The sequence below is a fragment of the Myotis myotis genome, unplaced genomic scaffold (genome assembly GCF_014108235.1).
Source record: "Myotis myotis isolate mMyoMyo1 unplaced genomic scaffold, mMyoMyo1.p scaffold_m19_p_2, whole genome shotgun sequence".
NCBI classification, from domain to species: domain Eukaryota; kingdom Metazoa; phylum Chordata; class Mammalia; order Chiroptera; family Vespertilionidae; genus Myotis; species Myotis myotis.
In genome coordinates, this window is record NW_023416324.1 from 34940340 (window position 1) to 34965357 (window position 25018).

At 38.6% G+C, this 25018-nt stretch overlaps 1 protein-coding gene across 9 annotated transcripts in view; it reads left to right on the forward strand.

Annotated features, from left to right (window-relative positions):
* Positions 1-25018, forward strand: part of ZFYVE9 (zinc finger FYVE-type containing 9) — a 134223-nt gene that overhangs the window by 49377 nt on the left and 59828 nt on the right. For 7 of the 9 annotated variants that reach the window (XM_036347418.1, XM_036347422.1, XM_036347424.1 and 4 more), the window contains exons 3-5: positions 2060-2165; positions 7212-9310; positions 23573-23672. In XM_036347418.1, the coding sequence (XP_036203311.1) occupies positions 2096-2165; positions 7212-9310; positions 23573-23672 (2269 nt within the window). In that variant the 5' untranslated portion in view covers positions 2060-2095. Of the gene's footprint in view, positions 1-2059; positions 2166-5917; positions 5985-7211; positions 9311-23572; positions 23673-25018 lie in introns of those variants that run through there. The other 2 variants (XM_036347426.1, XM_036347423.1) reach the window with 2 other exon arrangements.

Genomic DNA, 25018 nt, shown 5'->3' on the forward strand with positions numbered 1-25018 from the left:
GAATGGTAATTTTATTGGCACTCTGTTCCGTCCTGCTCCATTGCTGAATATAGGGGCCATTTGGGGCATTCCCCTCCCCCCACCCCCCTAGTTCCTGGCTTTGTGCAGAGATCCTAGTCTGGCTACCTCCAATGCAAAAACTTCTAAAAGTTTGCAGCCAATAATTCCCATCCTCCCTGCTAGTTTTCAAATCCCCGGCCTGAAGGTTGCTGTCTGGACTGTCACCTTTCAGTTCTCACTCACTACTGTGGCTTGGTTTCTTCCTGGTTTATGGCAACTGTATATTTCCTTTTCTAGCTTTTGAAGTTGAGTGTATAAACTTAAAAAAATAATCTATTTTGTCTGTATTCACAGTGGAAAGGAATGCTTTCCACCACTAGTTCATTACACTCCTTTCTTTTATATATATTTTTATTGATTTCAGAGAGGAAGGGAGAGGGAGAGAAACATAAATAATGAGAGAATTATTGATCGGCTGCCTCCTGCATGCCCCCTACTGGGGATCGAGCCCGGAAGCCGGGACCTTTCAGTCCGTAGACAGACACTCTACCCACTGAGCTAAACCGGCTAGGGATCTTTTCTTTTGAAAAATTTCAAGCCTATAGAAAAAAATGAATAAATAGTACAACGAAGACTTGTATAGCCTTTACCTCACCCGAGTATATGTTTTGTGTGTGTGTCTGTGTTTTAAGAGAGAGAGAGAGAGAGAGGAAGGGAGAGAGAGAAAGAGAGAAAAACATCAGTGTGAGAGAGAAATTTCAGTTGGTTTTCTCCTGTACCCACTTTCTGGGGATTAAACCTGCAACCTAGGTATGTGCCCTGACTGGGGATTGAGCCCGAAACCTTTTGGTGTATAGGACGATGCTCTAACCAACTGAGTTACCTGGCCAGAGCAGTTTTCTCACTTCCCCTTCTCACCCCCATACTCACACTCTAATACTTTTTTTCTCTCTCAATCATTCAAAAGTTAATTGCAGATAGTACAACATATCTTTCTTAAATACTTAAGCAGGCATTTCCTAAGAGTAAGGGCATTCTCTTACAAAATCAAAATATAGTTATCACATTCAAGAAAATGATTGTTAATTCACTATACCTAATGTATGGTTCAAATTCTCCTGCTTGTCCCATAAATGTTATGTTTTGCTTTGTTTATGAATATGTGCATGTTTTATTGAGGATCCAGTCAGTGATCTCTTTAGTCTCTTAATTTAGAATGATCTTGTTTTCTATAACACTGAATTTTTTGAAGAGTTTAGGACAGTTATGGAATAGATTCTAGATTTCTCTAATTGTTTCTTCCTGGTTCAATTTAAGTTAAACATTTTTGGCAACAATACTTGTAGGTGAAGTTTTAAACTTCTCATTGCATCACATCAGGAGGTGCATAATGTCTACTTCTTAAATCATTCATGATATTTGATAATTTGGTTAAGGTAGTGATTACCATATCTTTTCACGGTAAACATGCATTTTCTTCTGTGTAATGAATAAGTCATCTGTGGAATGATACTTTGAGACACTGTGAATAATTTCTTCCCTAATAATCATTTACTGAAAGGTTTTAACATCTATTTTTGATGCTTGCCTGAATTAATTATAATTGGAGTTGAATACAACTTATTGGCTAGCTGGTATAGACTGTTCACTTATTCATTTCAGAGGTACGTATTGCAAAGGTACTACATTAATCTCTGTGCTAATCATTTGGTGAGCACAGTCAAGTGTTTGCCTTCGTGGTATCTATAGTCTTGTGGGAAAGATTGACATTAATAAAATAGTCACATCAAGGTGTATTTATAGATTGTTATAAATATTATAAAGGAAAAAATGGAGTGCTGTGAGAGATTATAAAGGGAGATCACCTTTTCTAGGGGTTCAGGGAAGACTGCCCTGTGAAAGTAAGCTAAGCTGAAAGATTTAGAATTATTTAGGTAAGGAGGGATGTGTTGGAGGCAGTTGAGTAAAAAGTCCCAAAGAGGGACCTTTTGTATCAATTGTTTTGTCTATAAATTATATTTTAACATTTGAAAATGTAATACAAATTTGATCTCTCTAGATTTAAACAAGTCTCTTAAGCGGTGTTTCCTCACCGATGGAGAATTACTTTCAAGCAGAAGCTTACAACCTGGACAAGGTTTTAGACGAATTTGAACAAAACGAAGGTGAGAATTTACTTTGGCAAAGGTGTTTGAATATATTTATGATATAGAGAATATGGGGGTTATAAGAGGATGAAGTGCCGGAGTCCAACCCCAGCAGGTCCAGGGGTCCCCAAAGGTGTGGATGGAGTCGGCGAAGAAGGAATGACACGGAGACGGAGTTCAGTTGATCAGCAGCCTAGCCAGGATCTCTAGCCAGGATCTCCAGCCAAGTTCTGGTCTGGATCTCCAGAGAGGTTCTGCTTAGGATCTCCAGCCAGGTTCTGTCCAAGTTCTCCAGCCAGGTTCTGTATCCATGTTGTCTTGCTAGGTTCTCCAGTCAGGTTCTCCAGCCAGGTTCTGTGTCCATGTTCTCTTGCTAGGTTCTCCAGGCAGGTTCAGTAGCCAGGTTCTAGTCAGGTTCTCTTGCCAATTTCTGTAGTCAGGTTCAGTCCAGGATCTTTTGCCATGTTCTCTCCAGCGAAGTTCTTCTGTCTCTAGAGAACGTTCTGTGCCTAGGTTCTGTCTCTCTTGGTTCTCTCTTCTAAGTTCTGTGTTCTAAGTTCTGTATTCTAAGTTCTGACTCTGGCAGGAGATCCTAAGCAGAACCTCCCTGGAGATCCAGACCAGAACTTGGCTGGAGATCCTGGCTGGAGAACCTGGACAGAACCTGGCTGGAGAACCTAGCGAGGGAACATGGCTACAGAACCTGGCTGGAGAACCTGGAGAACCTAGCAAGAGAACATGGACACAGAACCTGGCTGGAGATCCAAACCAGAACTTCGCTGGAGATCCAGACCAGAACTTGGCTGGAGATCCTGGCTGGAGATCCTGGCTAGGCCGCTGATGAACTGAATGCTGCCTCCATGTCATTCCTTCTTCACCGACTCCATCCACACCTATGGGGAACCCCTGGACCTGCTGGGGCAGGACCCCGGCAATGAAGTACTTTTTAAATAAGTAAAATCAAGTCCAATGATTTAATAATGTTATATATTAACTAGAGGTCTGGTGCATGAGATTCATGCACAGGGGGTGGGGGGGTCCCTCAGCCCGGCCTGCACCCTCTCCAATCCGGGACCCCTTGGGGGATGTCTGACTGCCAGTTTAGGCCCAATCCCTGCGGACATCCCTCTTGTAATCTGGGACCATTGGCTCCTAACCGCTCACCTGCCTGCCTTCCTGATTGCCCCTAACCACTCTGCCTGCCTGCCTTATCTCCCCTGACCGCTCTGCCTGCCTGCCTGATGCCCCTAACCACTCTCCCCTGCTGGCCTGTTGCCCTCTAACCACTCTGCCTGCCCGCTTGATGCCCCTAACTGCTCTCCCCTGCCAGCCTGGTTGCCTCTAACTGCTCTCCCCTGCCAGCCTGGTTGCCCCTAACTGCCTCTGCCTCGGCCCCCGCCTCCATGGCTTTTGTCCGGAAGATGCCCAGTCTATCTAGTCTAATTAGCCTATTACCCTTTTATTAGTATAGCTAGCCAGGGTAATAACTAACATTTTTAATCACTGTGTCAAGATATTATGCTAAAACATTTACATGGATTTTATAATTATATCTTTAAAATAATCCCATGAAAGTAGATCTTATTTACATTTTATAGATGAGAATAGAGGCACAGAGAAGTTCAGCAACTGTATAGATTAGAATCCAGGCTGTATGATACTAAAGCCTGAACTCTCCTCTACTATATACAGCCATCTATGGTCAAAAAAAGCTTTAAAATGTGTGATTGCATTTCCTAAACTAAGAAAAATTGCTTTTTAAATATCAATTGACCAATAAAGTCAAGATATATTTCAAGCCTAATTTTAAAAGATTAAGCAACTGTCAACATGGTTAATTAAATTATGCTTTTTTAAGGCTCAGTCTAAAAATGTCTACTTAAGATTCACTAGGAGCCCTGCCAGTGTGGCTCAGTGGTAGAGTGTTGACCTGCACATGCCTGGGTTGTAGGCTCCATCCCCAGTGTGGGGCGTGCAAGAGGCAGCCGATCGATAATTCTCTCTCATTGATGTTTCTGTCTCTCTCCTCTCCCTTCCTTGATGAAATCTATCTATCTATCTATCTATCTATCTATCTATCTATCTATCTATCTATATATATATATTTTACTAGGGAAATGTTTTCCTTAAATTCCCCTCTCAGGATGACTTGAATGGATAAGCCATAGTTAAATTTCTTTCACCTTACCCACCTTCCTTGGTGTTCTCTGTTTCTAACAGGAAATGACATATAACAAATTTACGGAGTGATATATTTCCATCTAAAGTCCATAATTTTGGTATGAACTCCAAAACTTTACTCAACCCAGTGATTCAGGTTGTTATTTGATGGTAGTTGGGAAGAAAGATTAGTCTTGATTTTGTTGCTTTGGGTCTATGATAGAGGAAGCCTTAAAGAGAATATGGGATCACTGGGGTAAGAAGGGAAAAGGGAGAGAAATGATACCTGGAATGGCTTGCTCTTCTCATATTTTACTATTGATGACCCAAAGCTAACCCACAATCCTAGGTTCATTCCTGATTCATGTAAATGTGAAACCTAATCATTTGGGATTTTCTTGGATCTAGGTGATCTTTATATATACCAAGGTGGAGGGTGTATTATCCTCTTCGTTTGAATCGTTTATACAAGTGTTTTCTCAGTCCTTTCTTTGATTTGATCCTCTATGTGTTACAGTTATTTGTCATGAGATACTACACAGATGCTATACCTAATCTTGTGAATACTATACTTTTAGAATGCCACTGACTCTAATTAATAAAACTATTACTTCATTACATCACTTTTTGCCACTTCTTGTAGACTCTAGTAGGGTACTTTGTATATAGTTACTTTCTTTCTTTTTTTTTTTTTTATAGTTACTTTCTAATACATTTTTGTTGAATCAATAAAAATTGTTTCTTAGTTTAAAAATAGAGTATTTGCATTTAAAAATAACTCCTTTAGAAAAAAAAAGAACTTCAGAAGCTTTCTTGTTTGCAACTAAATTATTCATTTGTTTTGAACTATCTTTTTTTTTTTTAATCTCAGTGCCAGTTGTGTTAAAACTACAGCCTTTAGCCAGTCTTTCCAAATTTATTTTAAATGATCTCTCATTTTGTGTTAATTTCCTCCTTTTAATGAAAAATATACCACACACAGACTGAGATGACACTAAATAGTTAACATTATGCCCAGGTAGTAGGTAGTTGAAAAATGAAATGAGTACCTGATCATTCCTGTTATTAAATATGCTCGTAAGAAGCAATATTTCTTTTTTTCTTTCCTTGAACTGACTTGAAAACATGACTTCTTTTTTTAAAGGAAGTACATACTACTAAATCTCAAGTCTCTGCTACCCCAGATTTGATAAACTCAGGGTTTAACATTTAGATACTAAGCCATTCTTCCACACTATCTGATGTTTTATGGCCTTTGTAATCTGCTCTTTCTAGTTTTTTTTTCACTACTTTTTTACGTGAATTCTTCTTTCAACCCAAACTGATTTGGTTATTGCTCTCTCAGATGGTTGTGTTGGGGTCTGTACTTTTCCTTGTTCCCTGTTACGAATGTCCTCTTTTCCAGACTTACATAAAATTGTCTTTGAAGCCCAGCCCATTTGCTCCTGCTTCCATGAATTCAAGCTCGCTTTCTCAGCCTGTAAATATCTTTCTCCACTGAATTTGTTTTCTGCTACTACATAATAATTTTTAAATACTTATGCTATCCTGTACTGCTGATTAGATATTCATCTGTATTGTATCTATTTCTTATTTTCCCAACTAGATCATGTACTTCTTGGAGGCCAGAGCTATCATTTAATCTTCATGTTCCTCAAACCCACTGCTTTTACTATGGTAGATACTCACTTAGCATATATTGATTGTGTACTTACTACATACCAGAGACTATGCAAAGTTAGGACTTACATTGGTGGAAAGAAATGGTTTCTGCCTAAAAAAGTCAGGTAAATTAACAATTGCATTCCAGTGTAATAAATGCTTTAATGAAGATATGAAGAAGGTGCTAATGGAGCATGAAAGATTAATGTTACTACTGAGGGGAAATATATCTGCATAATTTTAGGATTATGATTTATCAGATTTAAGCAAGAAGGGTAATAAGTGCATTATTTATTATTTCTCTAATTAAACTTACTCATAGCACTGTAACTTGGGGAAAATAATCATCATAGTTATGATCTAAAAAGTAAACAGGAACATGAAATTATGCTTATTGATAGAATATATGTAGGTTGACTTAATAAGGTAAATGAATATTTTCTGCCAAATGTCCTTGATAATGTAAATATGAACCCAATTAATACATTGTGACATGGTTACAAGCAGAATTTCATATACTCTATCAAACTTTTTAAAAACTTATGGACAAATTTCAAATATATACAAAGTAAATAATAGTATAGTAAACTCTAGTGGGTAACTCCATTACCCACCTTCTACAGTGATTGACTTACTGCCATTTTGGTTTCATTTATATCTTCAACCACTCCTCACTCCCTGCTTCACTGTTTGTTTTTGACATAAAGTTTTTAAGATAAAATTTACACACATTGAAATGTACAGATCTTAATTGTACATTTTTGACAAATAGCTTTATCCCACATAACCCACATTCTACTCATGATGTAATTATAGAACATTATGTCTCCACAGAAAATTCCTTTCTTGTCCTTTCCACTCAATTACTACATCTTCATCACTTTCTGATTTTTTTTTTCACCTTAGATTAGTCCTCACCCCGTGATGTACTTGGTCAATCCAAGGCCTTCTCCATTGCTGGTGGCCCTCTACCCCCCCAAGTATAATTTGGGCCACTTGAATTATGTTAATTAGATTGAGTTAGAATTCTTTTGTTGTTTGGAATGTTCTGGGATATTACCACTCAGTGATATTTAAACAGGGAACAGTTATAAATATATTTTCATATTCTTAGCTAAGAATTAGAAACTTCATATTCTAGGAATATTTTATTTTCAGATTATATTTGAAAATATAGTTGATTAATTTAGTCCTAGCTTTTCCAGTATTACTAGCAAACTTACTGTAATTTTTTTTTTCCAGATGAAACAGTTTCTCCTATTTTATTGGAAACAAAGTGGAATAAGCTTCTAGATCCCTCCTCGCACCGACTGTCATTTAACCCTGTATTGGCCAATGTGAATGAACCTGCAGTTTCTAATGAGTCACAGCCACAATTGAAAGTCTTCTCTCTGGCTTATTCAGCTCCTCTCACCATACAAAGAGAGGACCATTGTGCTAATGGGCAGGACTGTAGTCTGAATCCAGAGGTCAGCACAATGTGGATTGATGAAAATGCCATTGCAGAAGACCAGTTAATTAAGAGGAACTGTAATCAAGATGATCAATGCAGTACTGTTGAAGTGGGAGAGAAGAAATGTGGAAACCTAGCTTGTCTGCCAGATGAGAAGAATGTTCTTGTTGTAGCTGTCATGCATAACTGTGATAAAAGGACATTACAAAGCGATTTGCAGGATTGTAATAATTATAATAATCAATCCCTCATGGATGCTTTAAGCTGTTCACTGGATAATGAAAACAGACAAACTGATCAATTTAGTTTTAATATAAATGGTTCCACTGAAAAAAATATGAACTCAGAGAAACAAATGGATCTAGTGACTAGGCCAAGTGCAGAGGGGGATTCTGTTAAACATATATGTACAACTTCATCTGATAATCTAGCCAGTAGCTGTTCCCCTTCACAATTAAAGGATGACGAAAACATAGGTAGAGACCCCTCCATGTCTGTAATTACAAGTTTAACAGTTGATTCAGTAATCTCATCCCAGGGAACAGATGAAGGTCCTGCTGTTAAAAAACAAGAGAACTATATGCCAGATGAGATTCTCACTGACAAAACCAACTCTCCTAGGACAGATCTAGGGAGTTTAAACTCCTTTTCCCATTTGAGTGAGGGTATTTTGATGAAAAAAGAGCCAGCAGAGGAGATGACAACAGAAAGATCCATCCCATCTGGTTTACCTCTGCTTCTCAAACCAGACATGCATAATGGGTCTGGAAAGGATAACTGTGAACAGTTTTCAGATGGCCTTGTGCCCAGTGAAGTTAGAGCTGATGAAAATGGAGGTCGTGAGCATGAAGAAATTCTTGGCTCTACAGACCTTCTTAATATGACAGAACATTTCTCTGAATCTCAGGAGATGGCTGATTGGAAATTGACTAAACTAAATGAAGTGAATGACAGCCAAGTAAGTAAAGAAAATGAGAAGTTTCTGCAGATGAATCAGCCTGAGGACACTTACAGTGATAGTGGAGGAGAGTGTGATAGAATGGCAGAAGCAGGTCTAAATTTAAAAGGAACTTTCATGAATGAAAGTGAAGGCTGTGATTTCTCCACTGTTACAGATACACCAGCAGCAAATACTTCATCTAATTGTGATTCCTATGGAATGCAGAGCCCAGTTGTTTGTTTTGTTCCAAAGACTTTACCCTCCAAAGAAGATTCAGTAACAGAAGAAAAGGAAATAGAGGAGAGCAAGTCAGAATGCTACTCAAATATTTATGAACAGAGAGGAAATGACATCACGGAAGGGAGTGGACTACTTTTAAACAGTACCGGTGACCTAATGAAGAAAAATTATTTACATAATTTCTCTAGCCAAGTTCCATCAGTGCTTGGGCAATCTTCACCCAAGATAGCAAACCTGCAATCTATCAGTGTTCCTTTTGGTGGTGCAAGACCCAAGCAACCTTCTAACCTTAAACTTCAAATTCCAAAGCCATTATCAGACCATTTACAAAATGACCTTCCTGCAAACAATGGAAATAATATTAAAAACAAAAATGATGTTCTTGGGAAAGCAAAAATAGGGGAAAACTCAGCAACCAATGCATGTAATGCCTCTTTGGGAAACATTTCTATTGCCGAAACAAATGGGGAACATTTAGAAAGTTATGAGTCTGGGATACCTAGTAGACCGGGTCTTGTATTACCTCCAGATAGCCCAGATAATGATCTCAGAGCTGGTCAGTTTGGAATTTCTGCCAGAAAGCCATTTACCACTCTCGGTGAGGTGGCTCCAGTATGGGTACCAGATTCTCAGGCTCCAAATTGCATGAAATGTGAAGCCAGGTTTACTTTCACCAAAAGGAGGCACCATTGCAGAGCATGTGGGAAGGTAAGTTGTAGCAGCTCAGAAATCTAGCATGCTCATTTTGTAATGCTCAATTAGAAATAAATAAAGGGAATATAAGAGGAACATACAGTACTTCTGATTGAGATGAACATTATAAGTAGCTTTTGAACACCCAGTTCTAGTTCTAAGTAAAAAATGACCTCACTGATTATTGGTGTTTATGTAAGGATTTTGTTGCCAAGACAAGCTGAATCAGTTTTCATGAACAGATGAGAATTGAGGAAGTGTTAACTTTGTGGTTTCTTTATTGATAGATACTTGGTTAATGGAATAGTTTGAAATAAGGAAGTTATTCTTTCGATTTAAGAAATGTTTGTGATTTAGTTCATTTTTTAAAAAAATACATTTTTATTGATTTCAGAGAGGAAGGGAGAGGAGAGAGAGAGAGAAACATCAATGAGAGAGAATCATTGATCGCTGCCTCCTGCACGCCCCCTACTGGGAATGAAGCCTGCATCCCTGGCATGTACCCCGACCAGGAATCAAACCTGGTTCATAGGTCAATGCTCAACCAGGAGCCATGCTGACTGGGCTTAGTTAATTTTTTTTAATTCTTGAGAAATTGAATATTATACTTAGAATCCATTGCAGTTTTTGCTGTAGGATTTTTGCTACTGTACTGGACATTCTGGAACTTTATACAAAATACACATAATTTTGTCTTTTCCTCCATATATCTTTGATACAAAAAGAGTTGAATACTACAAATTTTTGTGACAAGATTATAAGAATAGTTGATAATTGTTCTCCCTAAATTCTGTTAGCTAGTAACATATCAACTTACTAGTTTTCTTTTTAAAGAAGAGCTATAAACGAGGAAGAAAGGAATGTGAGGCTTGGTGTCAAGTCTGGATTTGAACTTTAGCTTTGTTAACATTAATAATATAGCCCTCGCTGGTTTGGCTTGGGATGGAGCGTCGACCTGCGGACTGAAGGTCCCAGTTTAGATCCCGGTCAAGGGCACATGCCCGGGTTGCAGGGCCAAGTGCAGGAGGCAGCCAATCGATGATCCTCTCTCATCATTGATGTTTCTATCTCTCCCTCTCCCTTCCTCTCTGAAATCAATAAAGAGATATTTTTAAAAGTATTAATAATGTAACTTTATTATGCCTTAGTTTATATATATTTATTGATTTCAGAGAGGAAGGGAGAGGAAGAGAGAGATAGAAACATCAATGTTGAGAGGAAATCATTGATTGGCTGCCTCCTGCACGTTGGACTGAGATCAGGGCTTTCCTTCTCCCGGCTGCAGGCAGCTGACCCCCACCCCCGCAGCTGCCACTGCTTGCCATCTGTGCAGCGCTGCCCCCTCCCCGCCACCAGTGGCCTCCCTCTGCAGGTGACAGGCGTGGGGTGCAATGGCTTGGCTGGCCTGGGCCTCCCTCTGCGGGGCGATCACTGGCCAGCCACACACCTGGCACAGAGTCACTGCTGGTGGCCTGGGCCTTCCTCTTTCTTTGCTGGGGGGTGGGGCCAGACCTGTGAGGGGCTGTCTGCCTACCTGATCTCCCCTAACCGGTGGCCTGCCTACCTGATTGCTCCTAACCACTCTGCCTGCCTGATCACCCCTAATTGCTTGCTGGGAGGCGGGGCCAGCCCTGCGAGGGGTCGTTTGCCTACCTGCTCGCCTCTAACTGCTGGCCTGCCTACCTGATCACCCCTAACTGCTGGCTTGCCTACCTGATGGCCCCTAACAAGTTGCCTGCCTACTTGATCACCCCTAACTGCTGGTTTGCCTGCCTGATCACCCCTAACCACTCTGCCTGCCTGCCTGATCACCCCTAACCGCTTGCTTGGGGGTGGGGCCAGCCCAGCGAGGGGCCATGGTGGTTCTGGTCTTTGGTTATTCTGGTCATTATGCTTATGGTGGCTGGCCTTTTATTATATAGGATAACAAATATGTATTAAGCATCTAATGTATGTAAGATTGTGGGCGAGGTATTGGAGAGTCAGAGATACATAAGATGAGATATTTATAATCGAGGGCACTGATTTCAGTGACTGGAGAGAGGAGTATGTGGGATGAGTATTGGAATTTAAAAAAAATCCTAAAATAAAAATTGTGCACCACTGATCTGAGTAGACAGACTACCCCACAACAAACTATAATACAGTGTATTAAGAGCCAGTTATGTGTGCTTTATGTTCATTCTCATTTAATTCCCATCACAGCCTTAAAGAATGGGTTAATTTTTTCCTATTAACAGATCAAGAATTGGAGGCTCAGGGAGGTCAAGGAATATGCCCAGGGTCACAGCTTGAAAGTGCTCAAGCCAATTTCAACGCTAATACTTGTCCCTTCAGTCATACTGCTTCCCCCATTGATCATATCTCCTCATTCATACTAGCAGTATGAATAAAATATTTTAGGATCATTGAGGAATGAAAGTTTAGTTTTTCTAAGAATGGCAGCGGGAGTTAGGAATGTCATGATATCAGAAGTGATTAGAGTGCAATATAGGAACGTAGATATCATTTATGGAACAAAGTTCTAAAGTATGTGAGAAAAATGGGATCACATCAGAGCACAGGTGAAGAATTTGCAGTAGGGAAAGGGAAATTCATCTCATAGGAGATTGGGTCAAGATAAAGTATACTTGAATATAGCAGGGATTAATAGAAAATTGTGAGAAATTATATAGCATAGCATAAGGCTTATTTTAGCTCTTGATAAGTAGTATTTATACATTCATTTTGGTATAATGTTATTAAGTAGAATAATTACGTTAGAATTTATGAAAGTTGAAATACTGCAGCTTATTTCTATAATACTAAAATGGGATCACGACATCTGAATTCCATTAATTTCTTCATTGTTAATTGGAAAAGTATGCCACACTCTAAAATGCTCTGCAAATGTGAGTTTTATGATTTCATACATTAATTTAGATAATTGCTCCATATAGCAGTATAATCCCTACTTGTCCTATATATGCTAGACATTAAATAAGAGTACAAAAAACTCCTTCCCCAAAAGGTGCTGAGTTTAAACTATTACCATTATTATATATCCACTAGAGGCCCGGTGCACGAAATTCGTGCACGGGGGGGGGGGCACGGTCCTTCAGCCCTGCTTGCACCCTCTAACAATCTGGGACTGCTGGCTCCTAACTGCTTGCCTGCCAGCCTGCTTGATTGCCCCTAACCACCCTGCTTGCCTGCCTCATCGCCCCTAACCGCCTCTGCCTGCCTGCCTGCCTGCCTGCCTTATCACTGCTAACCACTCGCCTGCCTGACTGGTTGCCCCTAACTGCCTCTGCCTGCCTGCCTCATTGCCCCTCATATTACACTTTTATTATTATAGATATTAATTTCCTTTGGAAATCACTGATTCCAGTAGATTATGGTTATTCATCCTCTGTCAAACTCCATTTATCATGAATATTTTGACTCTTATTTGACACTTGACTTCAAAGGTCTAAGAAAGCCATTGAGTTTCTAGTCATTTGCAAGGCTTTGTCACACTTTATCCATTACTGTCATTGATGTGACTGGTGCCAGCTGGTAAATGACTCTGTTCTATCTACTATTTGATAGAAGTAGACATAAGAATAACCTTTAAAAGTAAAACTTTTTGAACTGATACTTCTAATGTAGTTATTTTGTACTTGTTTGGCATGTTACGAAAGATGAGAATAAAATAATATTTTTGAACACTTCCACTTTATGCTAGACTTATCTAGTCTAACACCACAATTCTCTGAGATACACAAGTGAGAAAAATGCACTTCAGAAAGGTTAATAAGTATCTTGCCTAATTCTGAGTTTATAAATGAGAATGCATGGATTTTAACACAAATCTGTCCTACTCCAAAGCCCCATCTTCTTTTTACAACACTAGATGTAGCAACAAAATTTATCTGTACTTGAGTTGCTTACTAGAAATATGTCATTGTCTTGAGGTGAACATTAGTTTTGGGCAATGGTGAAGGACCATTGGGAATTTGAGTATTTGAATTTTTAAGGAAGACAAAAATATTGAATGATTGGTGCTATCAGGTGATGAGGGAGCCTAGTTAAAAGGTAGCAGGATTTTAGGTTATATTTCACCTATCAAGTCTTGAACTACAAAGTAGGAAAAGAACAATATGGGCACCAAATCACTGAATAAGGAGGGATTTAATGACAACAGTATATACCACTCCAATTTACTATTTTTTCCACTTTGACTTAAAAAGTCAAAATCGCTGAATTTTTGCTGCATGATGGCTTGAGTAGACAGAAGAAAGAAGAGAACTGTAGGAGAGGAGGTATAGAAAAGAGTACTGAAAAGGGCATGAAAAGCTCTGGGCTTCTGTTTCCTTTCTGTAAAAGGAGGGGATTGCATAGGCCTTATCTCTGATTTTCTGCAGCTCTTGAAAAAGCTTGTATGAAATTCTGTGTTTTAAAAAAGAAAGGAAAGAAAAGGAGAACAAAGATTTATGCTAGCACTGATTTATCTCTAAACTCACTGATTAGCTAAGGTCACTTTGTAGGAAGAATATGCCATTAACCATTTTGAAACTGTGCTGAAAGTGTGTTTTCTGGCAGTCATCACAGTTAAACTGGAATGCTGTTTATCAAGGTGCCAATTATGTGGGCAACATTGAGGGTTTTATTTTGCTATTACTGTTTCCTTTTTTATTTATTCCTAATACTATTAATTTCTTCAGTATCCCTTTAGACACACACGATCTTCATTACCTATAGTTAAAAAAATAGCTTGATGACATGCATAATGTCAAAGTGGCCTATTGAAAAATGATCTAGATCAGTGGTCAGCAAACTGCGGCTCGGCAAACTGTGGCTCGTGAGCCACATGCGGCTCTTTGGCCCCTTGAGTGTGGCTCTTCCACAAAATACCGACTTCTGCACATGGGCCACGAAGTTTCAATCGCAGTGTATGTGCGCGCCCACACGTGGTATTTTGTGGAAGAGCCACACTCAAGGGGCCAAAGAGCCGCATGTGGCTCACGAGCCGCAGTTTGCCGACCACGGGACTAGAGGCTCAGTGCATGGATTCGTGATTCATGCACCAGTGGGGTCCCTCAGCCTGGCCTGCAGGGATCGAGCCGAAACCGGCTCTCTGATATCCCCTGAGGGGTCCTGGATTGCTAGAGGGTGCAGGCCAGGCCAAGGGACCCCACTGGTACACTATTAGGGCTGAGGAGGGACTGCGAGGGCTCCAGGACTTGTCCGGCCTGTCTCGCCCAGTCCCGATCAGCCGGACCCCAGCAGCAAGCTTACCTACTGGTTGGAGCATCTGCTCCCGGGTGGTCAGTGCACATCATAGCGACTGGTCAAACAAACGGTCAGACACTTAGCATATTAGGCTTTTATTATATAGGATGATTAAATGGGGGATAAGTGGGTGAGGATTGGCTTTAATAATTGTTTCATCTATGTAATGGGCACTTGGGGGTTTGTTATGCTGTTCTGTCTACTTTTATATAATTGAAGATTTTTCTAGTAAGTTTAAAAAATGAATGGCTGGAATATGATTAAAATAGGGATATGTTTTATAATTGTTTGCCTTTTACAAATTAGCACTTTTTAACACATACAAAACTTACAATGCAATTTAACTTATCTACAAGGTAATAACAGAATATATATATAAATTAATTCATAGTTTATTAAAGGAAATGAGCCTAATATCTTCAAACAAGTTTAAAGTTTTATGTTTAATGTTGTTTACTTATAGCATTGGTGTTGTATCTTTCTGTTTATTTAGCTTAACTTGGAAATAAAGTTGAAAGGTTAAATTAGAAACTCTTTGTTAGCCCTGTCTGTGATACACTCTTAAAGCAACTCTGATAATTACTATTGTTTTCAGTTAATAACAGTAAAGTTTGGACAGGCGCAGGGTTGGAATTTTTTGAATTGCTTAAGTTCTTACTATATTGATTTTGGTATTTTTAAAGGTGTGGATAATGGTATTGTCATATTAAAGAAATGTTAAGATACTCTTCTGCATTTAAGAATTTTTACAAGTTGTTACTGTCATTGGTCTTTGTTAATAGCTGGATATTGGTCAGTCACATGCACTTTCTGATTCTTGCAAGGCAGTTATTTTTGACATAATTACAGGGTTTTTTGAAGACTTGGGACATCATTATTTCCACTTTCTAATATGAAAGGAAATAAGTGAACATTTGATGATTTAAATTTTCAAGAATTGCAAAGGAGTGTTATTCACACTGTAAAGTGGTATAAATAGGTACAAATGGTACTTGAGTATGAAGCTGGTTCATAACTTTGGCAGTAAGATTTATTATGAGGGAAGCCATAAATGGGAAATTTTAAAAAGAGCACCATGATACATTTATATTATGTGCTATATTTTACATATATTATCTCACTATCCATAAAAGCCTTATGAGGAGAATAATATTTCAATTTTACATATGAGAAAAAACTGAGGTTCACAGAGTTTAAATTATTCACATAAAGTCATTTGGCCAGTGAATGATAAAGTTAAGATTGGAACCCATAAGTGCCACAGTAAAGAAAATTACATGTAGCCTGGCCGTGTGGCTCAGTGATTGAGCATTGACCTGTGAACCAGGAGTTCACGGTTCAGTTCCCGGTCAGGGCACATGCCAGGTTTGCAGGCTTAATCTCCAGAAGGGGGCATGCAAGAAGCAGCCAATCAATGATTCTCTCTCATCATTGATGTTTCTGTCGCTCTCTCCCACTCTGAAATCAAAAATATATTTTAAAAAATTACATGTAAACACACAAATGGAACATCTCAACCAACACTTTAACTGGAAGATTGTATAGCATATCCTATCTAATAAAGAGGTAATATGCAACTTGACCATCACTCCAACACACAAGATGGCCAGCAGAGGAGGGCAGTTAGTGGCAACCAGGCCTGCATGGGAGGGAGGGCAGTTGGGGGTGACCAGGCCTGCAGGGGAGGTCAGTTGGGGGTGACCAGGCCGGCAGGGGAGGGCAGTTGGGGGCAACTAGGCCTGCAGGGGAGGGCAGTTGGAGACGACCAGGCCTGCAGTGGAGGGCAGTTGGGAAGGAACAGGCCTGCAGGGGAGGGCAGTTGGGGGCGACTAAGCCCGCAGGGGAGGGCAGTTGGGAACAACCAGGCCTGCAGGGGAGGGAGGACAGTTGGGGCGACCAGGCCAGCAGGGGAGGGCAGTTGGGGATGACCGGGCCTGGAGGGGAGGGCAGTGGGAGTGACCAGGTCAGCAGGGGTGGGCAATTAGGGGTGACCAGGCCTGCAGGGTAGGGCAGTTGGGGACAACCAGGCCTGTAGGGGAGGGCAGTTGGGGGCGACCAGGCCGGCAGGGAGGGCAAGGAGGGGAGCAGTTAGGCGTCGATCAGGCTGGCAGGGGAGCGGTTAGGGGGTGATCAGGCTGGCAGGCAGAAGTGGTTAGGGGCAATCAGGCAGGCAGGCAGGCGAGCGGTTGGGAGCCAGCAGCCCTGGATTTTGAGAGGGTTGTTGTCCAACTGCCTGTTTAGGCCCAATCCCTGGGATCGGGCCTAAATGGGCAGTTGGACATCCCTCGAGGGGCCCCAGATTGGAGAAGGGTGCAGGCTGGGCTGAGGGACACACACACACACACACACACACACACACACACACACACCCAGTGCACAAATTTCATGCACTGGGCCTCTAGTGTATTATAAATCATAATTTGGTTTATTTTTACTGTAAGGTCATACAGATCTTGTCATTTAAGGTCATTCATAACCATTTGGCCTATAAAATTTGAACTCACTATTATTAATAAGCTGCTTAAAATGTGCTTGTCGCCAAAACCGGTTTGGCTCAGTGGATAGAGCATCGGCCTGCGGACTGAAAGGTCCTGGGTTCAATTCCGGTCAAGGGCATGTACCTGGGTTGCGGGCATATCCCCAGGAGGAGATGTGCAGGAGGCAGCTGATCGATGTTTCTCTCTCATCGATGTTTCTAACTCTCTATCTCTCTCCCTTCCTCTCTGTAAAAAATCAATAAAATATATTTTTAAAAAAAAATGTGCTTGTCATTGTTCAAGTTGTGAATTTGGGCATGTACAATATAGCCCTTCCCAGATAAGTGCATATTAATGTTTGTTTCTCCATTCATGTATTCATTTGTGCAATAATTTTACTAATCAAGGAAATAATAAACATTTGTCTAGTGCCTATTTTGTTTCAGTGTGATAGCCCTGAAATACTTTAGTCTGTTGCTCCATGGAATTTACATTCTAGTTTGGGAAAATAGAGAATAAGTGCAATAGTTTGCAGTAGATTGTGTTCGTTGTAATAAAGTATGAGGTATGATATTTCAGCAATATAAGTTAAGTTTTTATATATAAATATGTAATTCTTTTTCTAGACCTGTGGTTCCCAACCTTTTTGGCCATGCCTCATTTAAGCATCTCTAAAATCCTGATGCCCTCCCTGTGACATATAATGCTTATTATTCAAAAAGTGAAGTTTTATTCACATGGAGGAAGCCTAAAAGTCCATTACCTTGGTCTAAACAAGCTTCCAGAGAAAATGGCCTCCATGCCGAAACCGGTTTGGCTCAGTGGATAGAGCGTCGGCCTGCGGACTGAAAGGTCCCGGGTTCGATTCCGGTCAAGGGCATGTACCTGGGTTGCGGGCACATCCCCAGTAGGAGGTGTGCAGGAGGCAGCTGATCGATGTTTCTCTCCCATCGATGTTTCTAACTCTCTATCTCTCTCTCCCTTCCTCTCTGTAAAAAATCAATAAAATATATTTAAAAAAGAAAAAAAAAAGAAAATGGCCTCCATGAAAGAGAAAAATAAAAGAACAAAAGGACATGCCCTAACTGGTTTGGCTCAATGGATAGAGCGTTGGCTTGTGGACTCAAGCGTCCCAGGTTTGATTCCGGTCAAAGGCATGTACCTTGATTGCAGGCACATACCCAGTAGGGAGTGTGCAGAAGGCAGCTGATCGATGTTTCTCTCTCATCGATGTTTCTAACTCTCTATCCCTCTCTCTTCCTCTCTGTAAAAAATCAGTAAAATATATTTTAAAAAAAAGAACAAAAGGACAGTTGAAGTACTGAGGAAGAAGTCACTGAGAAATTGTTAAAAAAAATAACATGAAGTGATACGAAAAAATAGCAAATAAAGTTTCAAGACATATAATAGAGAACTGAAATGCACAAGTATGTCACAATATATATCTATATACTGTATGTGAGGCCTCTAGAACCATAAAAAATGCAAAAAATTTACTGTTAATAACTCATTCTCGAATTGCCCCCCCCTTAAAAATCAAATTGCCCTCTTCTGGGGCATGTGCCCCACACTGGGACCACTGTTCTAGACTGATTTTACTCTTTGACTCTGTGCCTCTAGCTCAGAAAACTGGGCAAAGTACTTAGATCAGCGGTTCTCAACCTGTGGGTCGCGACCCCTTTGGGGGTTGAACGACCCTTTCACAGGGGTTGCCTAAGACCATCGGAAAACAGATATAATTACATATTGTTTTTGTGATTAATCACTATGCTTTAATTATGTTCTATTTGTAACAATGAAATTGGGGGTCACCGCAACATGAGGAACTGTATTAAAGGGTCACGGCATTAGGAAGGTTGAGAACCACTGACTTAGATGATGTTAGAAATGTGGTAGGATTTTTTTTGTTGTCATAGTAACTGGGGTTGCTGCTAGCATTTAGTAATCTGGGACCAGCGCTGTTAAATATCCAGTGGTAATAAATGGGGCAGTGCTATCCAGTGCAGAATTGACCCACCCAAAATGCTGAGTGCACTTGTTGAGAAACACTGACTAACCTGGTTCATGGGAGGCAAATTCTGGTATTTTTAAATCCAGGATTACTAACCTTTGCTTAGTTGCTTCAAATCTCTTCTGCTTATTTTTTCTATGAGATTTAGGTACTAATTTAAATACTTATTCTATTGACCTGAGTATGTTATTACATCGTAGTGTTTGTCTTTTTGAGAACGGGGTCAGGGTTTCCAGGTTTTTTATTAATTTTGTATTGCGGTACACTCTGTCAGTCACAGACACTGTCCAGTGTTGTGGTGTATGTGACATTCGATTTCCACGTAGTTCTCTGGCCTGGGTGATTCTACAGAAATGCATCCCCTACCTGTGTCTCATTTCCTCTCCATTCTAGGTAGTTCTTGGCAAGTCATCTACTTTTCTAACTTCTGTGCCTTTTTCTAATCCCATTGGAAATATAAAGGATCCACTCCACACTATTGTTAGGCCCATGGGATATTGGGAAGGATGGATGTTCTTGGGTCTTCCTGTTTAACTGCATTATGCTGCCCCCTACCTTAGTTTTTTAACAAGATGTCTTTGTGGGATTCTTTTGTGTTCTTTTTCTTTTCTTCATTTTTGCTTGTGGTTATTTTGCCAAAGCACAAGCCCTCTCTGTACTTCTAAAAGTTCCCGACTGCATTAGTTTCCTAAGGTTGCTGTGCAGGATACCACTAACTGTGTGTCTCAACAACAGAAATTTATTGTGTTACAATTCCATTGGGAAGAAGTCTGACATTGAGGTAATGACAGAGTTAGTTCCTTCTGAGGGCTGTGAGGGAAGGATCTGTTCCATGTGTTTCTCCTTGACTTGTAGATAGCTGTCTTTATATTCATGTTATTTTCTCTGTATATATGTATTGTGTCCAACTTTTTCCTATTATAAGGTCACTAGTTGTAATGGATTAGGAGCCCACCCTAATCACCTCATTTTAACTTGATTACCTCTGTAAAGACCCTGTCTCCAAATGAGGTCCTTTCTGAAGAATTGGGGGTTAAGACTTCAACATATGTATTTGGTGCAGATACAATGCAACTTGTAACATCAACTTAATATTATTTTTTCTTCCATGTTTTTAAATACAGAAAAAATCTCAAAATAAATATCCCAATCTAACATCTAAAAATTACATAAAATATAAAAAGAGAAAGAAAAAGACCCTATTTCTATCCAACTCTCATATTCCAACTTATTTTACTTTACTTTTCCATGTCAGTTGGTTCAAACAGAACTATCTCATTCTTTTTCCAGCCTGAATAGTACAAACAGAATTATCTCATTCTTTTTTATAGGCTGAATTCCATTTTATGATTATACTCAGTTTAATTGTTCCAGTACAGTTTGGGTTATTTATAACTTTTGTTTATTACAAGCTGTCCATAGATAATTTTTGTGTACATATCTTTACACATGTAGAAGTACTTAGTAGGACATATTTTTAAAATTGCATGTGTTGGGTCAAAAGGAATGAACACTTAAAAATTTTAAAGATACTGTTAAATTAACTTACCAATTTATACTATCATTAGCAGGATATGAGAGAAAGTTTATCTTTTCTTTGTACCCTCACCACCATTGGATAATACCAGGTTTTTTAAAAAAATCTTTGCTTGTACGATAGGAAAAAAAATATGTCATTTAAAAATATTTTATTGTCATGAGTGATATTTAATATATCTATATCTATTGACCATATTTTTCTGTGAATTTACTTGTGTGAGTTCTTTGCATCTTTTTCCTTGAAGGTATGTGTATTTTATATTAGTTTATTGAAGCTTTGAATATATAATGTTTCTTAGCTCTTTGTTATATATGGCACAAATATTTTATTCAGTCTTATTTTATTCTTTTTGATGCTATTATAAATGGATTTGTTTTCATAATTTCCTTTTCAGATTGTTCATTATTGGTGTATAGAAACGCAACTGATTTTTGTGTTTTGACTTTGTATCCTGCAACTTTGCTGAATTCATTTATTAGTTCTAACAGTGTTTTTGTTTGTTTGTTTGTTTTTTGGTGTGCGTGTGTGTGTGTGTGTGTGTGTGTGTGTGTGATCTTTAGGGTTTCCTACATAAAAGCTCATATCATCTGCAAATAGATAATTTTACTTCTTGTCCAATTCTATGCCTTTATTTATTTTTTGTTGCCTAATTACTTTGGCTAGAACTTCAGTATTATGTTGAATAAAAGACGTGAAAGCAGGCATACTTGGCTTGTTCTTGATCTTAGAGGAAAAGGCTTTCAGTATTTCACCATTGAGTATGATGTTTGCTGTGGCTTTTTCATATGTGGACTTTATTATATTGTGGTATTTTCCTTCTATTTCTAGTTTTTTGAGTGTTTTTGTTATTAAGAATGTTGAATTTTTTTAAATGCCTTTTCTACATCAATTGAGATGGTCATGTAGGTTTTTCCCCCTTCATCTGTTAATGTATGTTATGTTGATTGATTTTTGTATGTTGAACCATCCCAAATTTATTCTTGCTCCCCTCCATTTCTTCTCTATACTGTAGCAATACAGATATAGTCATGTCTTTATCTGATTAAAATATTTAAGTGATTGCCCATTGCTGTAGTAAAAAGACCAAAATTATTCATACAACCTATAGAACCTTTGCTTGGTCTGGCCTTCTCTTACTCCATGCAGCCCCTAATTCTCAGGTCTCTAGCCACATTAACTTGTTTTTACTTCCTTGATGGATCCATGCTTCTTCCCCTAATGGAACCTGTGCACATACAATTTCCTCTGCTTATTATTGTTTCACTTCTTAGTAACATTTTATGCATAGAAAACTTGTATCCATACTTCAAATTTTATCTCTGTCATTTCCTAAATAAAACCTTCCCTGACCCTGCCAATCCGGTAAGCCTAGATTACATGTTCTTTTTTTCTTTTTTTTTTATGCACTTTTTTGCAGAAAGTAATTTTACATGAACTTTGTTTGATTTTAGATTATAACCTCCATAGACCGTTAATTCCACAAAGGCAAGGACTATGTCTGTTTGTTCACTGCCACACCCAGTGGGGTAGCATGGTGCCTAGCACGTCAGGGCTCAAATATTTGTGGAGTAAATGAATAAATTGTGTCTTGGTTTTACCTCTTGATTAGAAAGGTAATTAAAGGATTTAAGGAAGGTAAACATAATTAAATTTACTTTTTAAAAAGTTCTCTGTCATTTCACATTTGGGTGAAAGATGAATTGGAAAGATGTATCAGAAGATTAGAAAGACAGATAGTTGATATGATGATATTCTAGGCTTCAGATAATAAAGGCCTGAAAAAAGGCAGCAGCATTAGTGATGGAGAGGAAGAGTGGGGAGAACTGTTTAAGAGGGAAAACCAACAGGACCTAGTGACTGACTGGATGTGGTCATGATGAGGGAGAAGGAAAAGTCAAGTCTCAAATTAAAATGAAATACATGAATTAGTATGAGGCAATATATCACATAGTGGTTAAGAACAGAGCCTGTAGAAACTTATGTAACTTACTAGCTATACGACTGAGCATTTGTTGATTTAACTCTGTTAATTATAAATGTCTTCATAGAATTTTCAAGGTTAAATGAGATAATAGATGTAGAGTTCCTAGTATTTATACAGTTTGTGGTGAACTTGAGCAAGTCATTTAACCATCCAAACTTAGTTTCTTTTGAGAGAAAATAATATATCCCCTGTTCTTCCTACATCTCAGAATTACTTTGAAAATATAAAGCCTCTGAAAACTGTAAATTGGTAGTCATAGTAGCTAGATATTAATAACACCTAGAAAGAGAGGAGATGATCTCTCTTATACTGTCTTTGATATGACTTCATTTCTTGGTTCATCTTTGTAAGCTATAGGTACATATTGGCCATAAAAACTGGATTAGTAGAATTTACTGAGAACAGCTTTATGCTTGTATAAAGCTTTCTGGGATAAGTTACTAGTGAGTTCTGAAGAAAATAAATCTTCACAGGGAGCTAAGGAGATTCTTTTGCCTGGTGTGGAAGGGAAAAAGATGATTATCAAGAATCAAGCCTAGAAGGTGAAATAAGGTGCTAGTGAAAATAAGGTGCTTGGTATGATTATTATTCCTCACATAAAGGTAGTAAAAAACAGAAGTTAAAACTCAGAATTCCCAGTCTTTGTTTATTTCATCCTGCTATGTTACCTTTCCAAATAGAAATAGCAGATGTAACTATCTATAAATGCCTATGTTACTTGATATTGTGTGTAGGAATTTTGCCTAAGGGCAGCTCAGATTCTCTCCTCCATCCCCCCATGTGTATTTGCTGATCTTGGCTAAGATTTTTATTTTTAGCCAAAATTCACTTTCCTTATTGCTGGCAGACATGTAATCTCACACTCTTGCTTTTGAATTGGGTCTTGTGCTCAAATGCATTTTCCTTTAATGTTTTTAGTGTTTTAATAAGGTTTTCTATCAGTCAGTGTTTGTCAGTACTGGTTTACTTCTATTGTGATCCTAAGTAAATTTATTATGTTCTTTTCCTGCAGGTTTTCTGTGCTTCCTGCTGTAGCCTGAAATGTAAATTGTTATACATGGATAGAAAGGAAGCTAGAGTATGTGTAATCTGCCACTCAGTGCTAATGAATGGTAAGTATTAAAACAGGTTGAATTCACAGTTATTGAGATCAAGAGAATTTCCTGCCTTTCTCTACAAGTTGTTTAGCTTCTGAAATGTCATAACTTCAATTGAAAATATTTAGCTAAATTTCCATGTTTTAAAAATATTTTAGCATTTCAGAATACCTGTGCCTAATGTAATGAATGAATGCTAAAGTCAGGTAAGTTTTGCAGAAAGAATGGAAGTTCTTGTGGAAATCTGGTGCTATATGGCTGTTAATGTTCTGTGAAATGATTGGAGTGGGATGGGCGTAGGGGACTCTTGACCACTTAGATGATGAAATATTAAAATTGAACTGAGGTTTTCCTTTCAAGGGAAGCTATCTCTTTCTAGGAAATACCTTAATAACTTAGAATATATTCTTATTAACATCTTGTTTCATTCACCTTGTTAAAAATAAACATTTTAGCATCTGGGATCAAATAGAAAATTGCATTTCTCTATTATCTCCTTAATACTACTTAGATTTGTTATAAGGATAATGATTTTGAATTTAGTTATGTGGTAAATATATATATGTGTGTGTATGTATATATATGTGTGTGTGTGTGTATCCATCCATCCAGGAGAAGATAAATATAGCTTATCCAGTGTTCCTCTGTTGCAGAATTGGAAATGAACCCAAGGCATTTTAGTTAAACAAACAAAAGCCACCAGAGTATTCTCTTAAAGAGATATATAATTGAGTAGGCTGTAGTATTTTCCTCTTTGAGTGCATCTTTGTACAGTTGTCAAAACAATTACTAATAGACGTAAAATGTTGAACTTGGATACCACTGGTGCCTGTACCAGGGTAGTGTGCCTCCTGGAAGCTGAAACTTACCTGCTCGAGGCCCCTCTTGCTCTGTCTGTCTGTGTTGCTCATAGTGATGTTTCCCTGTTGCTGGCTTATTAACCTATTGCATGTCAGTTAATCTGATCTGTTCTAATCTCCTATGAGCCACCCAATTTCCTTCCATTTCTGAATTCTTATAATTTTGATCAAATATGAACTCATTCTCTTTACTCTTAAAGGTCATTTTTTAGATGGTTATTTCACTCTGTTGCTCAATTGGTAATTTTTATTCCTACTTTCATTTTCAGACATATATCCACAGTTAAGGGCATGCTGCTTAATTACAGTACCCAATACCACTTTTATTTGATGAGGTCTTTCAACTTGATAGCTTTTTTTTTTTTTTTTTTTTTTTTTTTAAACTTGGCAAAGCTAAAGATGAAGGAAATGTCAGAGGATTCATATGGACTACTTACATTTTATTAAGCAAAGATGCCCTTAATGGGATCCTAAAGTAATTTACTTTTCTTGGTTTTTCCA